Here is a 19835-nt window from a genome sequence, read left to right as displayed (position 1 = left end):
TTTTTATGACACGTGGCGATCATTGATTGGAGAGTACACATCATGCACTCTATAAAGATGCCCATTGTAAATGCCGGGACTAAGTACAGATTGAGCCAAAAGGAGGGCTAGTAAAACTCTTTTTATTTAGAAAGGTGTACTTTAGGCCATATACCTTTTTGGACCATGTACTTTTCTGCAACAGCAAAGGGACACGTGTAGGAACAAGATGAAGCCACGTGTCCTACTTTTAGCCGTTGATTTTTAGGCTATAACATTTTGCCCTTAAAAGAGGATTTTTACCATTTAGGCGCCAAGACGGTTGGAATTCTCTTTTAACCGTCGAGAACTGCCCTAATCATTTCAAGACGAAGAGGGTGCCAAAGTGCCGGTCTTAATAGGTAAACCCACAAAGGTATTTTTTGAATATAACGATTATCTTACCGGGTGGGGAGGTGATTTTTACCTCCCTATAAATGCAGACCCTTGTCCTTTCTGAATTCACTTTTACACATTTGAGAGAATTTTTCTAGAGAGAGAGACTCATCCAAATTTTTTACTAAACTTTAGAGAGAGAAAGAGCATTCGTCCAAGATCTCGATACCTTTCTTCAATCGTCCAAGTAATTCCAATACGTATCCCTTTCTTCTTTTAGTTCCCAATTTGTGTTTTTCTTTTTTATTCTTTTTCAAGAAAAAATGGATTCGTGTTCTTCATCGAACAATCCCGACCGCTTAAGGGTTTGCCTTAACCCTAGAACAGAGAGCCTTCCCTCTGGCACATTCTAGAGTTGGGCCTATTCTGGTCGGACATGCATTTTATTTTTATGGACATGGACGACAAAGTCAGACGACCCAGTCTTTACCTGTGCAGGGTAATCTGGCGCGCATCAAGCAAATGGCTCGCATTAGACGTGGGGCAAATCTCCCGGCCTCAAGCTCAGAAATGGAGACGTCAATAGGCTGAATCCCTGACAAAGGGGAGCACGAAGTTCAAAGCGCTCGGCCAGCAAACAGAACCCCTTCCCCTGAAAGCGTCCAGGAGGAGAGAACTGGTGAGAGGCCTTCCGAGGCCAGCCCGTCTGGACAGGAGTTGGCGACTGAGGAAGCTCATGAAGCAGAGGTTGCATCGGATTCGTCTGATGATTCGGACGAGCCTTCTACCACCTCCTCGGAAATAAGAAGCCGCCTAGGTCCTTTGTCATACCCTATATTTATTTTAGTTGACAATAGTTGGTTAGGACGAGTAGGTACAGACCTTAGGCACTTCTCCTCGGCAATACCTATGCTGGGGTATTCCTTTGTCCTGCCGGGCAAAAAGGATACTATAGTCAATGCTCCGTCCGGCCATTTTGCCGTTTACCGGCTGCCTCTGGACGCAGGGTTGAGATTTCCCCTGCACACATTCATCAGCCGCCTTCTTCACCATTACAACCTCGGCCACAATTAGTTGGCTCCTAACTCTTGACGGAATATACTGAAATTCTTAGCCATTTGTGAGTTAAAGGGTATTAACCCCTCTTTGGCCGCCTTTACTCAGATACACTATGTATCTAAGGTCCCCAAGATAGTAGACGGAGCCTGGTTCAACGTTTGTAACCGTCATGGCTTCCTGACGTATTGGGATAAAACCTCAAATATGCATGCCTGGAAGGCAGAGTTCGTGTTCGTCCAGGCCCCAACGAGGTAGTGGCTAGAAGATGCCGCTATTTTAGCCGGGCTCCAACCAATACAGGACGAACAACTTCTTATCTAGAGCTGGGGGATGCTTCGGCCGAGGAACTGGTAGAATACTTCAAAATATCGAAGTATTCTACCCCAAACAATTCGTCCTTTAAGGGTCCGTCGAACTGGATCCCTTTCAAGGAAATGTTTTATGACGACGATTTTCTGGTCGCCGTCGGCTTGCGGCTGGCCGATGATAGAGGTATAAGTATACTTCTTAAGTAAAGTTTTTCGTCCAGGAACTTTGTTTTACTGAAATTTTGTTTTGTATTTTTCAGCCACAGCTAAAGCCGTCCTAAAAAGATCTTAGACGGGAGACATCAGTATGTCCAAATTCACAAGCTCTTTGTGGAAGGAGTACAACAAACAAAAAGGATGGACACATTGGTGAGTTGTTTATATATATATACATATATATATATATATACATATATATACATATATATATATATATACATATATATACATATATATATATATATATATATATATATATATATATATATATATATATACATACATATATATATATATATACATATACATATATATATATATATATACATATACATATATATATATATATATACATATATATATATATATATATATATTAGAATTTTTTTTGAAACAGAAACTTGATTTTCTTCGGCATAAGAGTCAAAATTTGAACATTAGACATACGAAGTATAATTGTTTTTAGTTGCAAAATTTAATTGGTTTAGTTTCTGTCACTTAAGTCTCTCACCAATACTTTTCAAAGTTAAATTCTATGAACAAAATAGAAATTTTATTGAATTTATTTTTGATTTCTAGTATTATAATTTTTTAGTTGATTTTTGAATTAAGTACAGTACTTCATAAATTGTAAAGAAAGTGAACACTTTGATTTCAAGTCAATTTTTTCATAGGTTGTAGTTTGTAAGTGAATTTTTAAGTTTTTGTAAAGTTTCTCATTTTAGTGATTTGCATAACGTAAATTATGCAATTTTTTTAGTTGAATATTGTGAGTGATTGTTATAATTATGTTTTTTGTATTTTTGTTTGAAGCCCCCTTTGATTTGTAAGTGAATTTGTAATTTAGAATGGGAAGGGGGTAACATAGTCTCTTCATTCGGGGACACCATAGCTCCCCCCTTCCTTTATATAATAGAGATATGTTGTACTTTAATTCTTGAATGATATTTTACATAAACCTTTTTACCTTGATAATTAATCGCTATTATATAGTAGAAAAAGATAGGTCCAAATATATGTAAAAGTTTATTATATATATGGAACACTATAAAAAAAAAGTACATAATTTTTTTCCTTGTCTAACTTCTAAATTTCAATTTCACTACAAATACACCTCTATTTTTTTATCATGACCCACCATTAATTGTGAATGGTTCTTGAGAATAGTGATTTGTAAGTAAATTTTTGTAAATGTTTTTGTATGTGTTGACGTTCGAGGTTATTAGTTTTAATTTGTATGCTAATTTTAAGTTTTAATAAAATTTCCTGATTATTTGAGTGATTTGCGTGATTTTTATAACGTGATTTTCTCAATTGTATGAATGATTTGTAAATTTTCTTCTTTTAAGTGATTTGTGAGTGATTATTGTAAATTAATTTTCGGTAGTTTTATTTTTAGTGCCAATTATGATTCTGACATTCCTTCTGTAATTTAGAAAGGGAAGAGGGCAAAATAGACATTTCAAAAGAGGACACCATTGCTCCCCCCTTCCCTTATATAATATAGATATATATATATATATATATTTTTTTACGGGGTCCTTTCCAGAGTGAAAGCCGACCAAAATTCTCTGGCTGGCCTGCTTTCCCAACTAATACCCCTCCAGAAATTATACTTTAGTTTTTTTGGACGAATCTTGCCCTATACCGAAAAGCGCTCAGGCCTCTGGAGGCCGATCTCCTTCTCTGGACAGGCTTTGCCAGAGAGCCAATATGCTTATTGGTTCCTCGACGAGCAACCCTCAGCTTCTGGACGAATTTCTGCTTCCAACTGGAAAGCGGCTAGGCCTTTTCGGCCGGTCTCCTTCTTTGGGTAAGCTTCGTCAGACAAGAAATATGTTTTTTTGATTTTTTTTCTTTGACGCCCACCTTTCCTGACTTGTCTTCTCTTCTTTTCAGAAAAATGACCCAACGTCAAAAGCGTTGGGGGAAAAAGCAGCCACCAAGAAGAGGCCGACTTCTGCGGGAGAGGCTCCTCTTCCCAAAAAATCCAAAGGCTTCACAACCAAGAAAAAGAAAATAGATCGCCCTACCTTACCGAAGGTTGAGCTTCCTCTAACAGTAGAGGAGATGGCAATGGTGCCATATATCGGCGAGATCGGCTTGACGCCCTCTACAACCTCTAAAAAACTGAACGCGGTTGCTATTCTGGACGAGGCCGATGGGGCTGGAGAATAGACTTCTCAGTCGGACACGGCTAAGGACGGCTCGACTTTCTCCGGACCGGTAGCAGGGTTGGTATCCCAAATGCCCCCCGCCTATAGATTTGCCTCTCAGTCTTCTGGTGAGTCCTACTATTCTAACATAGTTAGAACCCTGTGCGTGGGCGGACGTCTAATGAGTCCGTCCAACAAACTGGCAGTGGTCATACCCGTCCGGGATACTTTTGGTGGCCTAATGCGAATGGGATATACTCAACAAAATCAGGATATTGGCTAGGGAGACTCGGTCATGTTCGGGGATGGATGACTCTTTTTGGTGGAGACTTGGGGGCCCGCCTAAACTGAGCCATTTTGTATGGCGCGCCTGCTCGGGAGATCTTGCTACTAACGAGAGATTACAAGAGAGACATATTATTGAGATGGTGAATGTGGCCATTGCCTTGGAGAGAGAGAGGCTATTGTTCATGCCATCTTCCACTGCTCTATAGTGCAATCCATATGGAAAAATTCCCCGTTTTCCCACTATCTAGTTGATGTTCCGACAACCTCATTTCTTGACTCTTTTGTTTGGCTGCGTACAAGAATGGAAAAAGACGGGTTGTTGTCGTGCATGGCCCTTGCTTGGGCTGCGTAGTCTTTCCACAACTTCATTGTGCATATGAACCTTGGAGTAATATTGAGGTTAGTGGTGTTGGTTTTCTAAAATTGGTGCACGATTTTGCTAACTATATTACTAAGACCCAAGGCCAGCATACACCACGGTCTGTAGTCACACGAGATCGATGGGTACCTCCTAGCGAGGGGTGGATGCGTGTTAATTCTGATGCAACTTTGTTGAATGATAATGCGGTCGAAGTTGGAGCGGTAGTCAGAGATGCTCAAGGCCAGGTCGGAATGGCTGCGTTACATCGGTAGCGGGCAAGATGGAGTGTGGCATTGGCGGAAGCTATGACTGCAAAGTTTAGTTTGCAGGAGGCTCATAGGGCTGGATGCTCGAAGGTGGAGTTAGAATGTGATGCATATAACTTGTCGAAGGCCATAAAACAACGGCAATATGGACGTGCCCCTTTGGACTTGGTTGTGGAAGATATTGTTGTGCTTAGTTCTACTTTGCAGAATTTTCTATTTCTCATGTTAGGGGGGGGGGGGGGGATGGGTACTGCAGCTCATTTGCTTGCTCGCGTTAACCCTTCTAATGGGGTGGAACAAGTTTTTGTTTACGATGTTCCGTCAAGTATTTTAAACCTGCGGAACTTGATGTTGGTTAATGAATTTCCTTGAGCTTTTCCCCTCAAAAAAAAATTAAAGAAATTACTACCTCTGTTTTTATTTAGTTGCAACAATTTCTACTTTTAGGTGTTTTTTATTAGTTGCAACATTTCCCTTTTTAGGAAAGCTTTTGGGATAATTTTACTATATTACCCTTACTTCACCTACTCTCCCATTTAATTATAGTACTAGTAGTAAGGGCAAGTGGGTCAATTATACTCTCTTTTCTCATTTCTTAAAGTTTGTGCAAAAAGGTGAATATTGCAACTAAATAAAAATAGAGGTAGTATATTATAAGACTGACAAAGAAAAACCACTGCAAATATTATTAAGAAGTGCAAACTAAAATTAGTGCTCACACCTCGAAAATATGCAACTAATTCTCCAAGCCAAGTAAGCTGACCTAAAATATAGCACATGAAGCCTCACAAACAATATGCTACCAAGTTTGGCAGGATATAGTAAAAAACAGGTTGAGGTACTTTTTTTTTTTTTGAGGGGTATAACAAAATACTTTATTGAAGAGAAAATGGCTAAATATTGTAACAAGTGTGTACCCTCACTTTTGGGTAAAGTTGTGGGGGTTACTCACCACAAGTGAAACTTGAGGGCGTAATCTCACTTTTGACAAAACTTAGGGGGGTTAATCGGTATAAAATAAAATAGCTCTATCTACTACAGCTTGCAATGGAACTGTGGAAGCATGCAATAGAGAAGTGAAAAAAAATACCGAGGATTAAAAAAAAAAAAAAAAGTCCTAGATTCTAGAATGTTAGAAGAATGATTGCTAAAGAGGAGAGTATGAAATACTAAAAATGGCCTTCACAAAATTTCATTCGGTTAATTGTACTGACAAGTTTATGACTACCTTTGAACAAGATGATCCCTTTTTGAAGTTCCAGAGGAGTATCCTAATGATTTTATACCTTAATTGAGCTTCCAGATGTTCGTGCTACTTTAGATCGTGGAATTAGGAAGTATTACAAAAATGAAGGTTTTTCATGATTACTTGTGATCCAGATCATTTTCTTCAATGATTCCAACATCTACTTATACCATACACTTTAACTCTAAACATCCACCTTTACAATTTAGAGTGACCAACAGCTACTAGGAAAATACTAACAAGCATGAAGCAACCATTGCAACCACTACTGCCATACAGGCCCTTATGCCTTGAGCACCAAAAAAAAAGAGAGAAAGGGAACAAGGCAATAATATTGACAGAAGAAGATGCCAACCTTGTTAATTTTTTCGGAAAAAAAAAACAAATTAAGAAAAACACAATGTCTCCCATGCACATTGCGCAGGAGGGTAAGTGCAAAATTGATCATGCTTCGGGCATATAATTCTACACAACAAAGAAAAGACTAATGTCTTCTAGTGCAGCGCTTAGGTTCAAAAAATACAGCAACCTCAAGCAAAGAAACTTACAACTTTGATGCGAAGAAACTATGCCTCAAAGATCTACTGTTATCAGGCGTTCATTGCTGACGGGCTTTCAAGTACTAACAAGAGAAAATATCAGCTACTTTGAGGATCACGAACAACCTAATAAAGACAGTTCAGAAGCTGAAGAAGATCATAGAGAGTATGCTCATCCAGCAATCGGTTCTATAACCTTGTTATTGTTCTCTAAAGCGCCAGTCGCATATGTGGTAGTTGGGCTTACAGTTTCAGTCCTACTAGACTCATCAAGGTATTGATCATAGGCATATGAAACAAATCCCCAAATGGCCAATAACATGGCCACCACCTTTATTCCATCCATTATGTCGTGGAAGAAGACCACGGCGAGCACTGGAACAATCGGCAATCCTAGAGTAGCAACAACGTTGGAAAACAGGGATGACACCTTAACAATCAATCCAAATAAACCAATGTTGTAAACTTGCCAACTCACTGCTGTGCAAATTAAAGTCATCACGTATGCCAATTTTCCAAACCTAAATTGATCCATCTCTAATTTCACTGTCTTCCAGTCCCCAGTAACCAATATACCGACCACTGCAACAAAACTCGCAATAAATGACTGACGAAGAAGCATATCCAAAATCGCGTCAAAGCTTTGTTTCTTCAGTACCTTTTGGAAGGTAAACTCTGTTAAGGTAAGTAGCAGTCCATATGCCATTGGATAAGCAATAGCACATATGAAACCAAAGACATAATTTGCCTTGGAAACTCCTTCAGGAACGGAAGAACCAGACTGAATCACAAGTAAGACAGATGATATGGTAAGCAGGAAAAGAGAATTAATTATGTATGGTGTGAACTTCTGTGAATTTACGAAGAAGGAAAACAGGGCATTGAAGGCCAATTGGGATGCACATAAGAGGGAGAAAGTAGATACAGGCACATATTGTAATCCTACTGAGTACATCATACCCACTGCTGTCACAAATAGCCCAAAGAACAAGTAGATTGATGCAGTTTTCAAAGGAGAAAGGACATTAATTGGTGTGGGACTCTGGGTTGTTTCCTTTGGCAAGATTCTGTACAAGGGTAATAGCAATGGAAAGCCTGCATATTGCACCAGTGTTGACATCCATTTGCTGTTCCCACCTTCGTTAAAATACAATCTTCCAAGTATCATACCCACTGATTGTCCAAGAAGAACGCAAATAATATAGAATGTGATAGGAATCCACCACTTCAACCCTCTGTGCTGCGATGAACTTTCCATGCTGGTGGCTCCCTCTGACTGTGGCAGCATTTCTAGTTTGCTGTTCGCGACTGTACAAAATAAATTGTGTTTATCAAGAAAAATGTATTATCAGAGAGGATGGGGAAAAGGGGAGGGGGGGGGATTCCAAAGATCTTATGCAGGTTGGTTTTGTAAGTTTTCTATCTAAAAGTTTATTTTGGTATTTGTATTGGAATGTTGCAGTACTTCAGTTTCTTCCAAAAGGAAGAACATAACACTGTATTTTGCAGATTCAATAACCAACATGGAGAGTACTTGTGTGATTGTTGAGAATCTTAGATTCTTTTGATTTTTGTTTTTAAGGTGTGGGGTGAAAAAGAGGGTAAACATGAGCTTGTAAGAGAGAGTAACATATGTCAATGTTATTTGTAACTTGAAATCTTGTGAAAATGGCATAGGCTGACTTTGAATGCACATATCTCTCAATATATAAATGGTTTTAATGTGATTCAAACCGGAGGTAATAGCTTGTTCAAAGAGCTTTCCAACGACAGGTCATATGCCCCAACCCGCTGAAAAACGAGAAAGTTATGGTTGTTTTAAGAAGCATTCTCCCAAATCGAGTCGGGAGGCATCCGCCCACCCGAGCGCCCTTAGTGAACTACCATCGGGCTTACAACTCCCGATTGGGCTCGAGACATCAGCCAGTTTGAATTTGATGACCGCCTGGTCGAGCGGATTTCTCCCAACCTGATCGGGCAACCTGATCGGGTGACGGGGTTTTTGGCGCGGGATATGCGATTTCTTCTAGGATTTTGTGCAAAGTATATTCTAGGGTTTGTTAGGGTTCCTTATGTTATAAAAGGACCCCTTTGGTAGTCATTATTTGACACAACTTTTAGCCTCTAATATTCTTAGGACTCCTTGTAATTATTCTTTCCGTTTTTTCGCCATCATAGTGAAGAAGCTCTCGATTCCCCCTCCTGTGGACGTAGGTCTATTTTGACCGAACCACGTAAATCCTTGTGTTAATTCTGTTCATCTTCTTTACTGTTTTTCTCATCCTTATTATTTCATTGACTTGTTCCGCATTAATCAAACAACAAAACCCCTGTTTCCTAATAGTCAGTTTGATGAAACATGATTCTTTATAATGTTCACATTCTAAACAGAAAAGGCAAACCTAAAGTTACTTTAATTCTATAAGCAAACCTAAAGTTACTTGAATTCTGTTAGCAAACCTAAAGTTACTTGAATTCTGTTAATAAACCTAAAGTTACTTGAATTCTGTTAGCACACAAAAACTAAGAGATTTAATCCTAAATGTAATGTTGAGTCCTAATTCTATGTTTGATTTGAGCTACTTGACTCAATTCTGCTTAAATAGAACTCTAAGCGAAGGAAGAGGAGGCAACTGAAGGAAAATATGAAGAATAGAAACCCCAAGGTGTGACACATTTAGATGATGAATAGAAAAGAAGTAATAACAACCAGATGGTAAATTGTGAACGGTCTCCATTATCCCTTAATTATTGGCTTTAGACGCTGGAGTGAGATTATCGGAGTTCTTTATCCTATTTGATGCTCAACATATCTCTCTCTTTCTCTCTACTTCTTTTACTACTATTATAAATCTTAAAGGAAAATGATAAGAACTTTACCATATGGTCAATCCTGTTGCGAGTATATGTTGCATGTCAATCACCATCTCTAGCTTCAGACCTAGTAAATCAGGTTTCTAACTATCTTTGGGAATTCATTAACTATCACCATAGCACCATCTCTATCTTTACAAAATTACATATTAATTCATTATCATTATCGCCATTGATAACCCCCCTAACAAAACTGATCACTAGAGTTAGTGTCTTTCTATTCCCATCATAACATTCTTCTGTTCAGTTAATTTGGGTGTGATTGGTTTAATTTGAATAGTTTTATGACAAGGATCCAGATTGAAGGCAAGCATGAAACATGCCCATAATTAGGATCTAAGTGTTAGGCTCAATTGTTTGATAAAACAATGCCATTTTTCCATCCAGAATTGAAGTATATCAAATGTCCATACCCTCGTTGGGGTATAGGATTTGACATGTGTACTTGAGGTGAAATGAAGAGTGAGTAACACAAGGCTTAATAAGAAGAGTTGCATAGTTATAAGTTAGAATTGGTTTGCATTCTAAGTTAATGGAGATGGATTACGTTATTGGAATTGTGCTTGCTATAGAGAATACTATAGAACTATGGCTTTGTTAAAGCTTCAATCACTTGGATTGTATTTTCCGGTTGAAACACAATTTTAGATTAAATTTCCATTGTTCGGTTTCATACATGAAAATTGAGAGAGAGAGAAGAAATAATGAAATGGGGGAGTATGGATGGCATTCCTTCCTCTAGATTGAGAGAACTATTTTGAAAATGTGGAAATCTATTCTCCCCACTTTACAGACCAAAAAAAGGAAGATGGAAAAACCACTTTTCTTAAAAAATGTTTTCTGTTCGACCAAACACTATCTAGAGGTCCTACATCAAAATATTTGACACTATGAGGATACTACAGAAAAAACTAGTGATGATTTCCTCATAGTTCTCATTAGGATCTCTTGATTCAAAATGTGTATGAATAAGTCCTAATCTGGAAATTTGAAGTGGATGGCAGCCTAATTTCAAATGAGTTAAATACTTCTTTCCCAGTTCTTAATTTCTTATAGCTTGTATAGGTTAATTTGACCGGAAGGGAGACAAGGGAAAGAGAAGGCATTTTCTCTTGTTTAGATGCATGGGGGAAAGGAAGTAATCGGAAGGATGCATATTCCTTTTCCTCTTGATAAACTAAATCCTTCAATCTTAAAGATTTGAGGAAAATGCTAGTTCACTCTTCCCTCCCCTTCCTTCCTTCCTTCTTTGTCTGTCTCCTACTTTTCCTCCACGATTGCTTTCAAAGCAAAGTGCTAATGAGATGATTGAAGAGGCTAATTAGATTGTTGCAACTTAAGAGTTTAGGTAGCACATGATTTTGCTCTTCCACATCGGATAGCTAGTCTTGTTAAGTATGCAATTTTACCTTGTGTCTTCATCTTTTATTTTTAGTGTCACTACCCCTTGGTTGTGTGACATCCCCTGAAGATTCTGACACATTGATATTAGCAATTGAAATCAACAGTCTCCAAACTATACATCAATATAGTATTATACTGTTACAGCCCTTCTATTTTTATTTCTTTAGGAACAAGAATTAGTCGAATATGAAATAAGGCACAAGGGTGTTCATATTATTTTGTAAGTTTTGTTTGATTCTAACTGTCTATATTTGTTCTTGAAAGATATCTATTTTTTAAATGTCCCTTTTAGTTGCAAAAATTTCCATTTTATTTTTTGTAATTTATTTGATTACTTGATGTGCAGAAAGCATGTTGATTTCTGGACAGTTAAATTATTAGTAGCAAACATTTGGACTATCATCTTGTAATGCCAATACTGGACAATGTGTATACTTGATATCTATACTTATAACACTTAGGTGAGTGTTCTACAAGTTAGTTGCATTCAAGTATCACTATTTTCAATCACTTGCTAAATTAAGTAATTAACATACCGTTAACAAGATCAACCTTGGGTATAGTCTCTTGTCCGAAGCTTGAAGCACCATCGTTAAATGTAGTCTCAAATTCCACATCTGCTCCGCCATTTGGTTGCTGGTTCACATATACTCGGGACTGTAATGGAGAGAATCTAACTTCCTGTTGTCTTTCAAATTAAGAATCACGACAAATCAAAGTATAAGTATGAAACTAGGCTCAAGGTTTCTTTAGTTCTTTTTCTTCCTTTTGATCAAATCTCAGGACATAAGCCCAAAACAAACAATGAAAAAAGAACAAAAGAATGCAAGTAGCAGCAAATTAAAACTAGCAAAAGAAAGTAATTCAAACCTACAAGACAAGTTTATTCAGCAAAGGCCAGAATCATCCAAAGTCATGACAAACCAAGAGAGCATCAACTGAAGACAACCCAAAGCGGCTGCTATTCATTTTTGAACAAATTAAGTATAAGACTATTCCCCTGTAGAATAGAATATATTATCACAACATTTGAAAAATACTTCTATTTATCTATTTCTCATATTTCGAAGTAAGAGACAATTTACAAACGTTCAGTATCATTTTACACTGACAATTACGATCATTTTGAGTTTCTAGTGGAAGTCAATGAATCTACAACGCTATCTACTCTAGACAGATGCCATCGCCGAGTCCCTAAATCATTCTGAGTTTTTTTGATGTCAAATGGAGTATATAAATTGAATATCCATTGATTTTCTTTCTAAAGTTTTAATGAAAATGGTCAGGCAGTTTTATGCATTACAGCACCTTGAATTTGTATCCAAAATGCCTGTCAAAATCCACGAAACATTCCAATTTCTCAAACACAATAAAACACCTTTTTTTTTAATCCTGAACTAATTTTATGATGATCAACCTGCATGTTACAAGTGACTAAACACAAACATGTTTGTATATTATCCTTCTTATATTCGAGGACATGGACAAGATGTGGGTAGCAATATTATAACTCACACTGCATAAGAGATACCACAATTGTTAAAATGAAGAGGAAACCTATGGGGTTAGCAATACTTTTTGGCATGAGAACTCACAAGGTGAATTCTCTTCACCAACATTCACGTCTTGTGATTCTCACTTAAGGATACTTATTTTGATTTTTATCAACAATCTCAAAAGCTTTTAATGAATGACAACAACAACTAATATGTAAAAATAAGGTCTTTGAGTAGCCTTGATTCCCCTCTTATAAATATCATGACAACTCAAAAAAAAAAAGAGGACGGTCTTGAATATATGAAGACATTGAGCACTCCAAGCCGTTCATGTAGTCTTGGTGGGCATATACTGACTTATTGAGAGACTTCTGGTTGGTGCTAATAAGAGTTAAGATGTAGTTTATAGCCCTTTTCAAAAGTTATAATGTACCTTTAGAATAAGTTAAGAAATGAGGCAAAATGAATAGAATGTATCATGCCCTCAGTCCAAATATTTAGCTATACTGCTATAAAGATCATTATCAAAGAAGTCGCATCACTTCGAATGACTCCTAAAACTTGTTTGGTAAGCGGCATGGTATTGAATCTCGCCAACATTGTAACCCTGTTATTAAGGTTACAAACCTCACTCCAACCGATATACAAGGCCACAACAGTCACAAATTATCCTCATAGTCTGCGAAAGTGGTGTTGCGACTGTTAACACGATGGCAACTGCATCCGAGATTGAAAGCCACACAAGGCGGTAATACATGGTGATAAAAGTGATTGACTAATGAATGTATAATTAATATTGCGAGAAAAGGCTCGTATCAGTGCCCATAGTAATGCTTGTCATATTCTTTACCTTTCTCAAAAGAAAGTTGGCTAATAATGGAAGTAGTGTAGTGAGTCTCTCTGTTTCTTCTATGTAAAAAATTTATATGGACCTGGCCACACTAAATTAATGTGGACCTAATGCTAATTCATGTGATTTATGGAAAAAAAAAGTCACTATATAAACAAAAGATATAAAAAAAAGTAGATAAGATTCTAAAGTTTGACTACGTGGAAAAAAAAAGTTACTATTTCACAAATTTAAAATTTCATCATGATAAAGTAATGTACGAAAGAGTGTCTATATTAAAAAAATGGTCACTATGATAAAACGTAACTGTTTAGATTTTTAAAAGGTTACCATATAGAAAAAAGAGTCAATAGCAATGCATGGAGCATGCACCCGGGTGCATAGTGATGTACATGCAGCCGGTATGAAACGGCCGTAATCACAAAGTGAAACCAACTAACGAATTATTGGAGCAAGAGACATCTAACAATAAAAATACAAGGAGAAAGGTTTTGGGCATCAAATCTAACTAACAAATTGAAATAATGAATTATCATTTTTTACTTTTATTTATTTATAGGACTTTGGAGCTTCGTTTTTTGGTCTTATCTCTCTCCACTTCTTTACCTGCCATTTTCAATACTTGTTTTTTTGAGTCCATTGTTGAAGAATACATACCGAGCATTTTTTGATTCTCAATTATATATGCATATGTTCTTTAATCCTTTTCATGGTGTTCTTTGTTTGATATTTTCATGTTCTTTTTATGTTTATTTTCATTTTGTTGTGAATTTTTTTATAATTTTTTGTATCTAAAGTCTTATATGCTTATGTTCGTTTATCATTAGTATGATGTTATTCGTTTGATACCTTCATGTTCTTTTTATGTTTTTATTCATTTTTCTGAATTTTTATACTTCCTTCATTGTGACACTTTTAAAATCGCGGACTCCTAGGTAATTTTTCGAGAGGAGAGAGATAGAGAAAGAAAATAAAAGGGTCCCATATAATAGGAGAGAGATAGAATGAAGTTTTTATCAAAAATAAAAATGTCACAACTAAATTGAAACTTCCTAAAATAAAAAGTGTCATAGCTAAATTGAAACGGAGGAAGTAATTTTTTTTTGTTTATTAAGTCTTATATGCTTATGTTATTTTACAACTAGCCTTCATATGCACGCGATGCGTGCGTTAATTTTAAAATTTGTTATTCTATTAGATACTCCTTTCGTACTTTATTTATGATTAAACTTAAATGTGAAAAATTCAATAGTTAGATGAATTTAGATATCTTAATTCGCTAATGTAAAAAAATAAAAAAGGTTATGAGTGATTGATAACATTAATTTTTTGTGAATGAATATTGAACAGAAAGAACAAAAATAATGAGTTGGTTTAAAAGAATTAAAGAGTATCAAAGGTAGTGAATGTTCAGACTTTTCATGTGCACGTTATGTATGCCATCTTTTTTTTAAGGTATAAATATTTTGTCCATTTAATTTTTTATTGAAGTATTTGATGCATATACCATTTTAAACTTGTTTTAAATGGCAAGTTGGAATGAGAATTTTTAAATGATTTGCTTTTGTAATTTCTTTAATTCCATTAATTAGATCATTAAGGGTATTTTAGTCACTTCAAAAAAGGACGCCACACCTCCTCCCTTGGCTTATATAATAGAGATAAGTATGTTGTTCTTTGTTTTATACATTCTTTTCATATTTATTTTCATGTTTATGAATTTATAATAGTCTTTTGTTTCTCGAGTATTATATACACGTGTTCTTTCATAATTTGTATGGTGTTTAATCTTCAACTATAAAAGAACATGGGTCCTAAAAAAATCGTAAAATCCAAGATTAAGGCTTGTATAATTTTCCTTCACAACAAAATAGCTAATCATATTTTTTTAAAAAAACCTACTTTTTAGGTAAAAAGAATATACTTTCTTGGTAAAAGGAACACATAGTATAATGGTAAAAACTTATATTCTAAGTAAAAAAACAACAGGTGTTTCAAAAATTAATGATCATGTTTCGTAGCCATTCAGTTGTGAGTGTGTGGCATTGAAAAGATCTATAGTAAACATATTTACCCATTTAAATTTTTAAAAAATATTTTCTAGATAATAAAACAAATATTTAATAATTGGAATATTCTGCAGATGCTGTGATTTAGCCTAGGAAGTTTTTTTATTATCACTAATTGAAAATCCTTCCACCTGAACCAATGCATGTACATGCCAGAGCAAATTAAGGAAGTTGTTTAGTTTTAGCGGCAAAACCTGCCTCAGCGTTTTATTTTCATTTTCTGCGTTTTGGATGAGAGCATGATGTTCTACGTGGTCTCGAGACCACCTACAAATTTGCCATTGAGGAAATGACTTTGGTCTTAGTTTGGACATGCAAGACTAAAATTAAGGGTCTTGTGCTAAATTAAATTATAAAAATTAATTTGTTTTTTTTGAATAGGAAAAGATGAGAGGGTCATTGATAGTTTTTTTTTTAATAGGAGGAGAAGAAACACCAAATTAAAAAAATTTAAAATTACACCCAACATTACCCTCTATAAAAAGTTGGAAATAAATGGTTTGTAATTAGAGTTAGAATTTTTTTTCCCCTTTAAGAGGACCTCTAATAGAATTGGACCCCTCATATTTTGAGGACCTGTGCAGTTGCTCACACTGTACATCCGCATATGAGACTCACTCTTCTTCTATTATTTCTTCTAGTGTTGCGCCACTATCTCTACTACGGATTTTAGTGTAAAAGATACAATCAACCATTAGATTTTTTGAATCGCCATATCAAATACGAATTCTAACAAACTCAACAAAAAAAAACTCCCAACAATACAATTTCAAACCGTAATCAAACAGCCAAACCATCAATAATTTCATCAGAACTAATCAAAATTATGCGAAATCAGAAAAACAAACCGAATTGAAAAAAAAAAAAAAAACTGGAGAATGACGAAATAATTAACAGAAGATTTAGTACCTTAAATTAGGTTTGGAAGGAGCGAAATTCAATCGACGATTACGATAAGTGAGATCCGCAAAGCGAGAATTGAGGTTTTTTGAGTTGAATCCGATCAATCCATGGCTGGAAAAACACGTGGAAGTCTTGGACGCCATTGTTAAGAAGCCTACATTCACTCTGCTGATTGCTGAAGTAGAAGAGAAAACAAAAGAGATACAGAGAAGAGTGGAGAGATTAACACCAAAAAAAAAAAAAAGGTGGAGAGATAAGAGAGGGTTAAGCAGAAAGATAGGAAGTACCACAACGACTATTTTATTTGAGTGCGACAAAGCCCACTAACAGTAACAGCTATATAATAATGTTGGAATATACACACGTCGCTTTATGTATGCTGATGATTCATTCGTCTTTTTTCTGTTGGTTTGGATTGGAGCCATTATTTGGGTCGATTCACAACTTCCTCTTCAAGGCCTAATCACAATATTCTTTTTATTTGTGTTTCCCTCAAAAAAAAATACTTCGTATTAGGTGAGATGGTCATAACTCATAAGGTCACAACTCACATGTTCACAATTCTTAAGATGCCATGCCACCACTCGAACTCGAATCGAGATGCTCTAGTGTGTCTACCAATTTCATCATAGAGGCTTGTTTGAAATTATAATAACCTGTCGATTAATTCAATACAATATTTGTTTTTTCAACCAGATTCGTTTCGATTTGCAAATCCTCTTTTCTTCGTTAATTTAAATGTTTCATATACATACCATACGATCAGTTATTCAAATAGACACGTGTTCTCTTCCATTATAGATAGCAATTGTGTGGCCAATCATTGTGGATATAATGGTAGATTCACGTGACCCCGCACCCCTCACTCCAAAAAGGATAATGTGAACACCAACATTAATAACTTCATTTATTGTAAATTGGGGGTAACGTTTTGCTCTAAATAGGTAACGTATTGTAGTGTAAAAGTGACCCTTTTAGAGTAGGGAAATTTTCAATGGTAACCCTATACTATGGAACATTTGCAATGGTAAATCCTTTTTCTTTTGTGTTTCAAACATAACCCTATACTCCCTCTGTATTTTTTTATCTTTTCTACTTGGTATCTTTCACAAAAAATAAGGAAAATGAGAGATTCACCCCACATGGGAGGATTCTGATTTTACAAAATAAAGAGAAAAAGGAAAAAGGCAAATATCAGGTACAATGTTCTGATTTTTTTACCATTTTGTATATAAAGCATGAAAGTGACATCTGATTTCATTTTAATAAACAAGGATGCAAAGTACAATTGCATTATTTTCACCAGCCAACTAAAAATAAGGAAGGAAAGTTCCATTTTCATTTCCCTCCTTAATTTCATACGTAGGTTTTCCACTAAAATTCCCTCCTAATAAAAATTTAAACTAATTACAAAATCTGACTTCCTTCCCTCTTTAATTTCATACGTAGGTTTTCCACTAAAATTCTCTCCTAATAAAAATTCAAACTAATTACAAAATCTGACTTCAGTATATAAACCCCATACTATTCCATAGAGTCCACACCACTAAATGACTTAAAAGAGGAGAAATTTTTTTTTAAAATATTTGGGCATCATTGCCATCATTGGCCTCAGGGCATGAAGGGTCTAACAATGAAGATGAAGCATCTGTTCTTGTAGCATCTGTATCTCTGTCGCATCATGGGCCTAGGCTCAGCAATGAAACACGACAAAAAGTAGCAGAGTGGCTTCTAAGTCACACAGTGGTGGGATATCTACCATGGGGAGCCAAGAAGCTATGTGCTGAAAAGTTCAACATCAGCACAAGGACAGTCTACACCATATGGAAGAAGGCCAAGAAGCAACACGATGACGGGCTGCCCATAAACGTCAAAACCAACAAGCACAAGTGTGGAAGGAAGAGAGCCAAAATCACTCTTGAACAGGTTTCATCTGTACCTTTATGTCAAAGAACAAGTTTGAGGTCATTAGCAACTTCACTTAACTTGCATTTCACAACACTAGGAAGGATAGTTAAAAGGGGGTGATTAAGGCCATATACAAACCCATTAAAACCTGATTTGAACATGAAAAAACAGCTAAGAAGATGTATGTGGGTACTAAGTTTAATACAAAGAAACACACTTTACACAAATCTAACTTACATAGACAGGAGAAAGTTGTCCATATAGATGAAAAATGGTTCTACATGACTCAGAAAAGGGTAAGAGCATATCTCCATCCAAGGGAAAAAACACCATGGAGGAAGATAAAAAACAAGAATTTCATACCTAAAGCCATGTTTATAGCTGCTGTTGCAAGACCAAGGTGGAACCAAGATGGTTCTTGTGCATTTAATGCAAAATTGGCATATGGGCTTTCACCAAACAAGTTCCAGCACAAAGAAGATCAAACAACAGGCCTAGGGGCACTTTAGAAACCAAACCCGGCCCATCGAAGCAATTACAAAGGATGTTATTAGGGACATGTTGGTTCATAAGATTATTGCCTGCTATCAGGGAGAAATGGCCAGATGACCTAAGTACGGTCATTTATATTCAAACGACAATGCACCAGCACACATAACAAATGATGATCCAATTTTTCAACAACATAGACTACTAGATGGATTCGATTTTAGGTTGATACAACAGCCTCCTAACAGCCCAGATATGAATTGTTTGAATCTCGGTTATTTTAGATCACTTCAAACATTACAATATAAGAAATCTCCAAGGATAATTGACCAACTAGTAACTGCTGTGAATGAATCATGGGAAGAACTACACCCTAAAACTCTAAGTAATGTGTGGATGTCACTTCAATTTTACTTAAATGAAGTTATCAAGGTATGTGGAAGTAATGAATATGATGAGCCTCATGCAAAGAAAAAACAGTTGGAAGACTTAGGATTACTCCCAGAAGAAGTTGGTCCAAGTATTGAAGATGTTCAAAAGGCAATTCAGTTTGTTGATGATCATTTGAATGGCAACTAAGACATCCAACAACAACAAGGCAGAACAAGGCAAGATTTTATTTTTTTTTGAAGAAAATCACATTTTGGGTACATAGAAAAAAACACATTTTGTAAACATTGTGGATGTTAGGCTATTTTTAGGGCTGTAACTTACCTAAATTTACAAGTCCATCATGCAAATCTATTTATTGAATTGAGTCTCATCATGTTGGGTACATATATCATGCATATTAGAATAATCTAACCTCTCAATTTATCATAGAGGTGATTAACTGAGGTGGCAATTACAAAGAATTCATTAAATATTGTCATGCACTAAGCACATATGGCGGCTACTGTGAGCCTCATCACATAGCTAACATGATCAAATTTATGTTGTCTTTGTAAGCCTCACAAACAGTTAACTAATGTACTAGCCATATTCATCCATTCATCATCACATGACTCCTCTTATTCTCCTTATTATTTTTATGTTTACTGTCCTTA

The 19835-nt window shown here is 36.0% G+C and overlaps 1 protein-coding gene across 1 annotated transcript; it reads right to left on the bottom strand.

Annotated features, from left to right (window-relative positions):
* Positions 1–6643: 6643 nt before the first annotated feature.
* On the bottom strand, positions 6644–16664 carry LOC104883660 (purine permease 21). The gene is made up of 3 exons (XM_010668208.4): positions 16399–16664; positions 11611–11762; positions 6644–8104 (listed from the first exon to the last, which is right to left on the bottom strand). The coding sequence occupies exons 1-3, from the start codon at positions 16533–16535 to the stop codon at positions 6969–6971; spliced, it is 1425 nt and encodes a 474-aa protein (XP_010666510.1). The 5' UTR covers positions 16536–16664; the 3' UTR covers positions 6644–6968.
* Between the last annotated feature and the right edge of the window lie 3171 nt (positions 16665–19835).

The sequence above is a fragment of the Beta vulgaris genome, chromosome 8 (genome assembly GCF_026745355.1).
Source record: "Beta vulgaris subsp. vulgaris cultivar EL10 chromosome 8, EL10.2, whole genome shotgun sequence".
NCBI classification, from domain to species: Eukaryota; Viridiplantae; Streptophyta; class Magnoliopsida; order Caryophyllales; family Amaranthaceae; genus Beta; species Beta vulgaris.
The sequence above is the reverse complement of the archived record's forward strand: the minus strand, read 5'-3'. Positions and strand labels throughout refer to the sequence as shown.

Bases quoted from the DNA above. Each gene is read 5' to 3' on its own strand.
- LOC104883660 (XM_010668208.4), bottom strand. From the start codon at position 16,535: ATGGCGTCCAAGACTTCCACGTGTTTTTCCAGCCATGGATTGATCGGA. The intron at 11,763-16,398 runs GTACTAAATCTT...TTAATTTGAAAG, and splicing joins CCTTCCAAACCTAATTTAAG to ACAACAGGAAGTTAGATTCT. The intron at 8,105-11,610 runs GTATGTTAATTA...TATTTTGTACAG, and splicing joins CAAGGTTGATCTTGTTAACG to TCGCGAACAGCAAACTAGAA.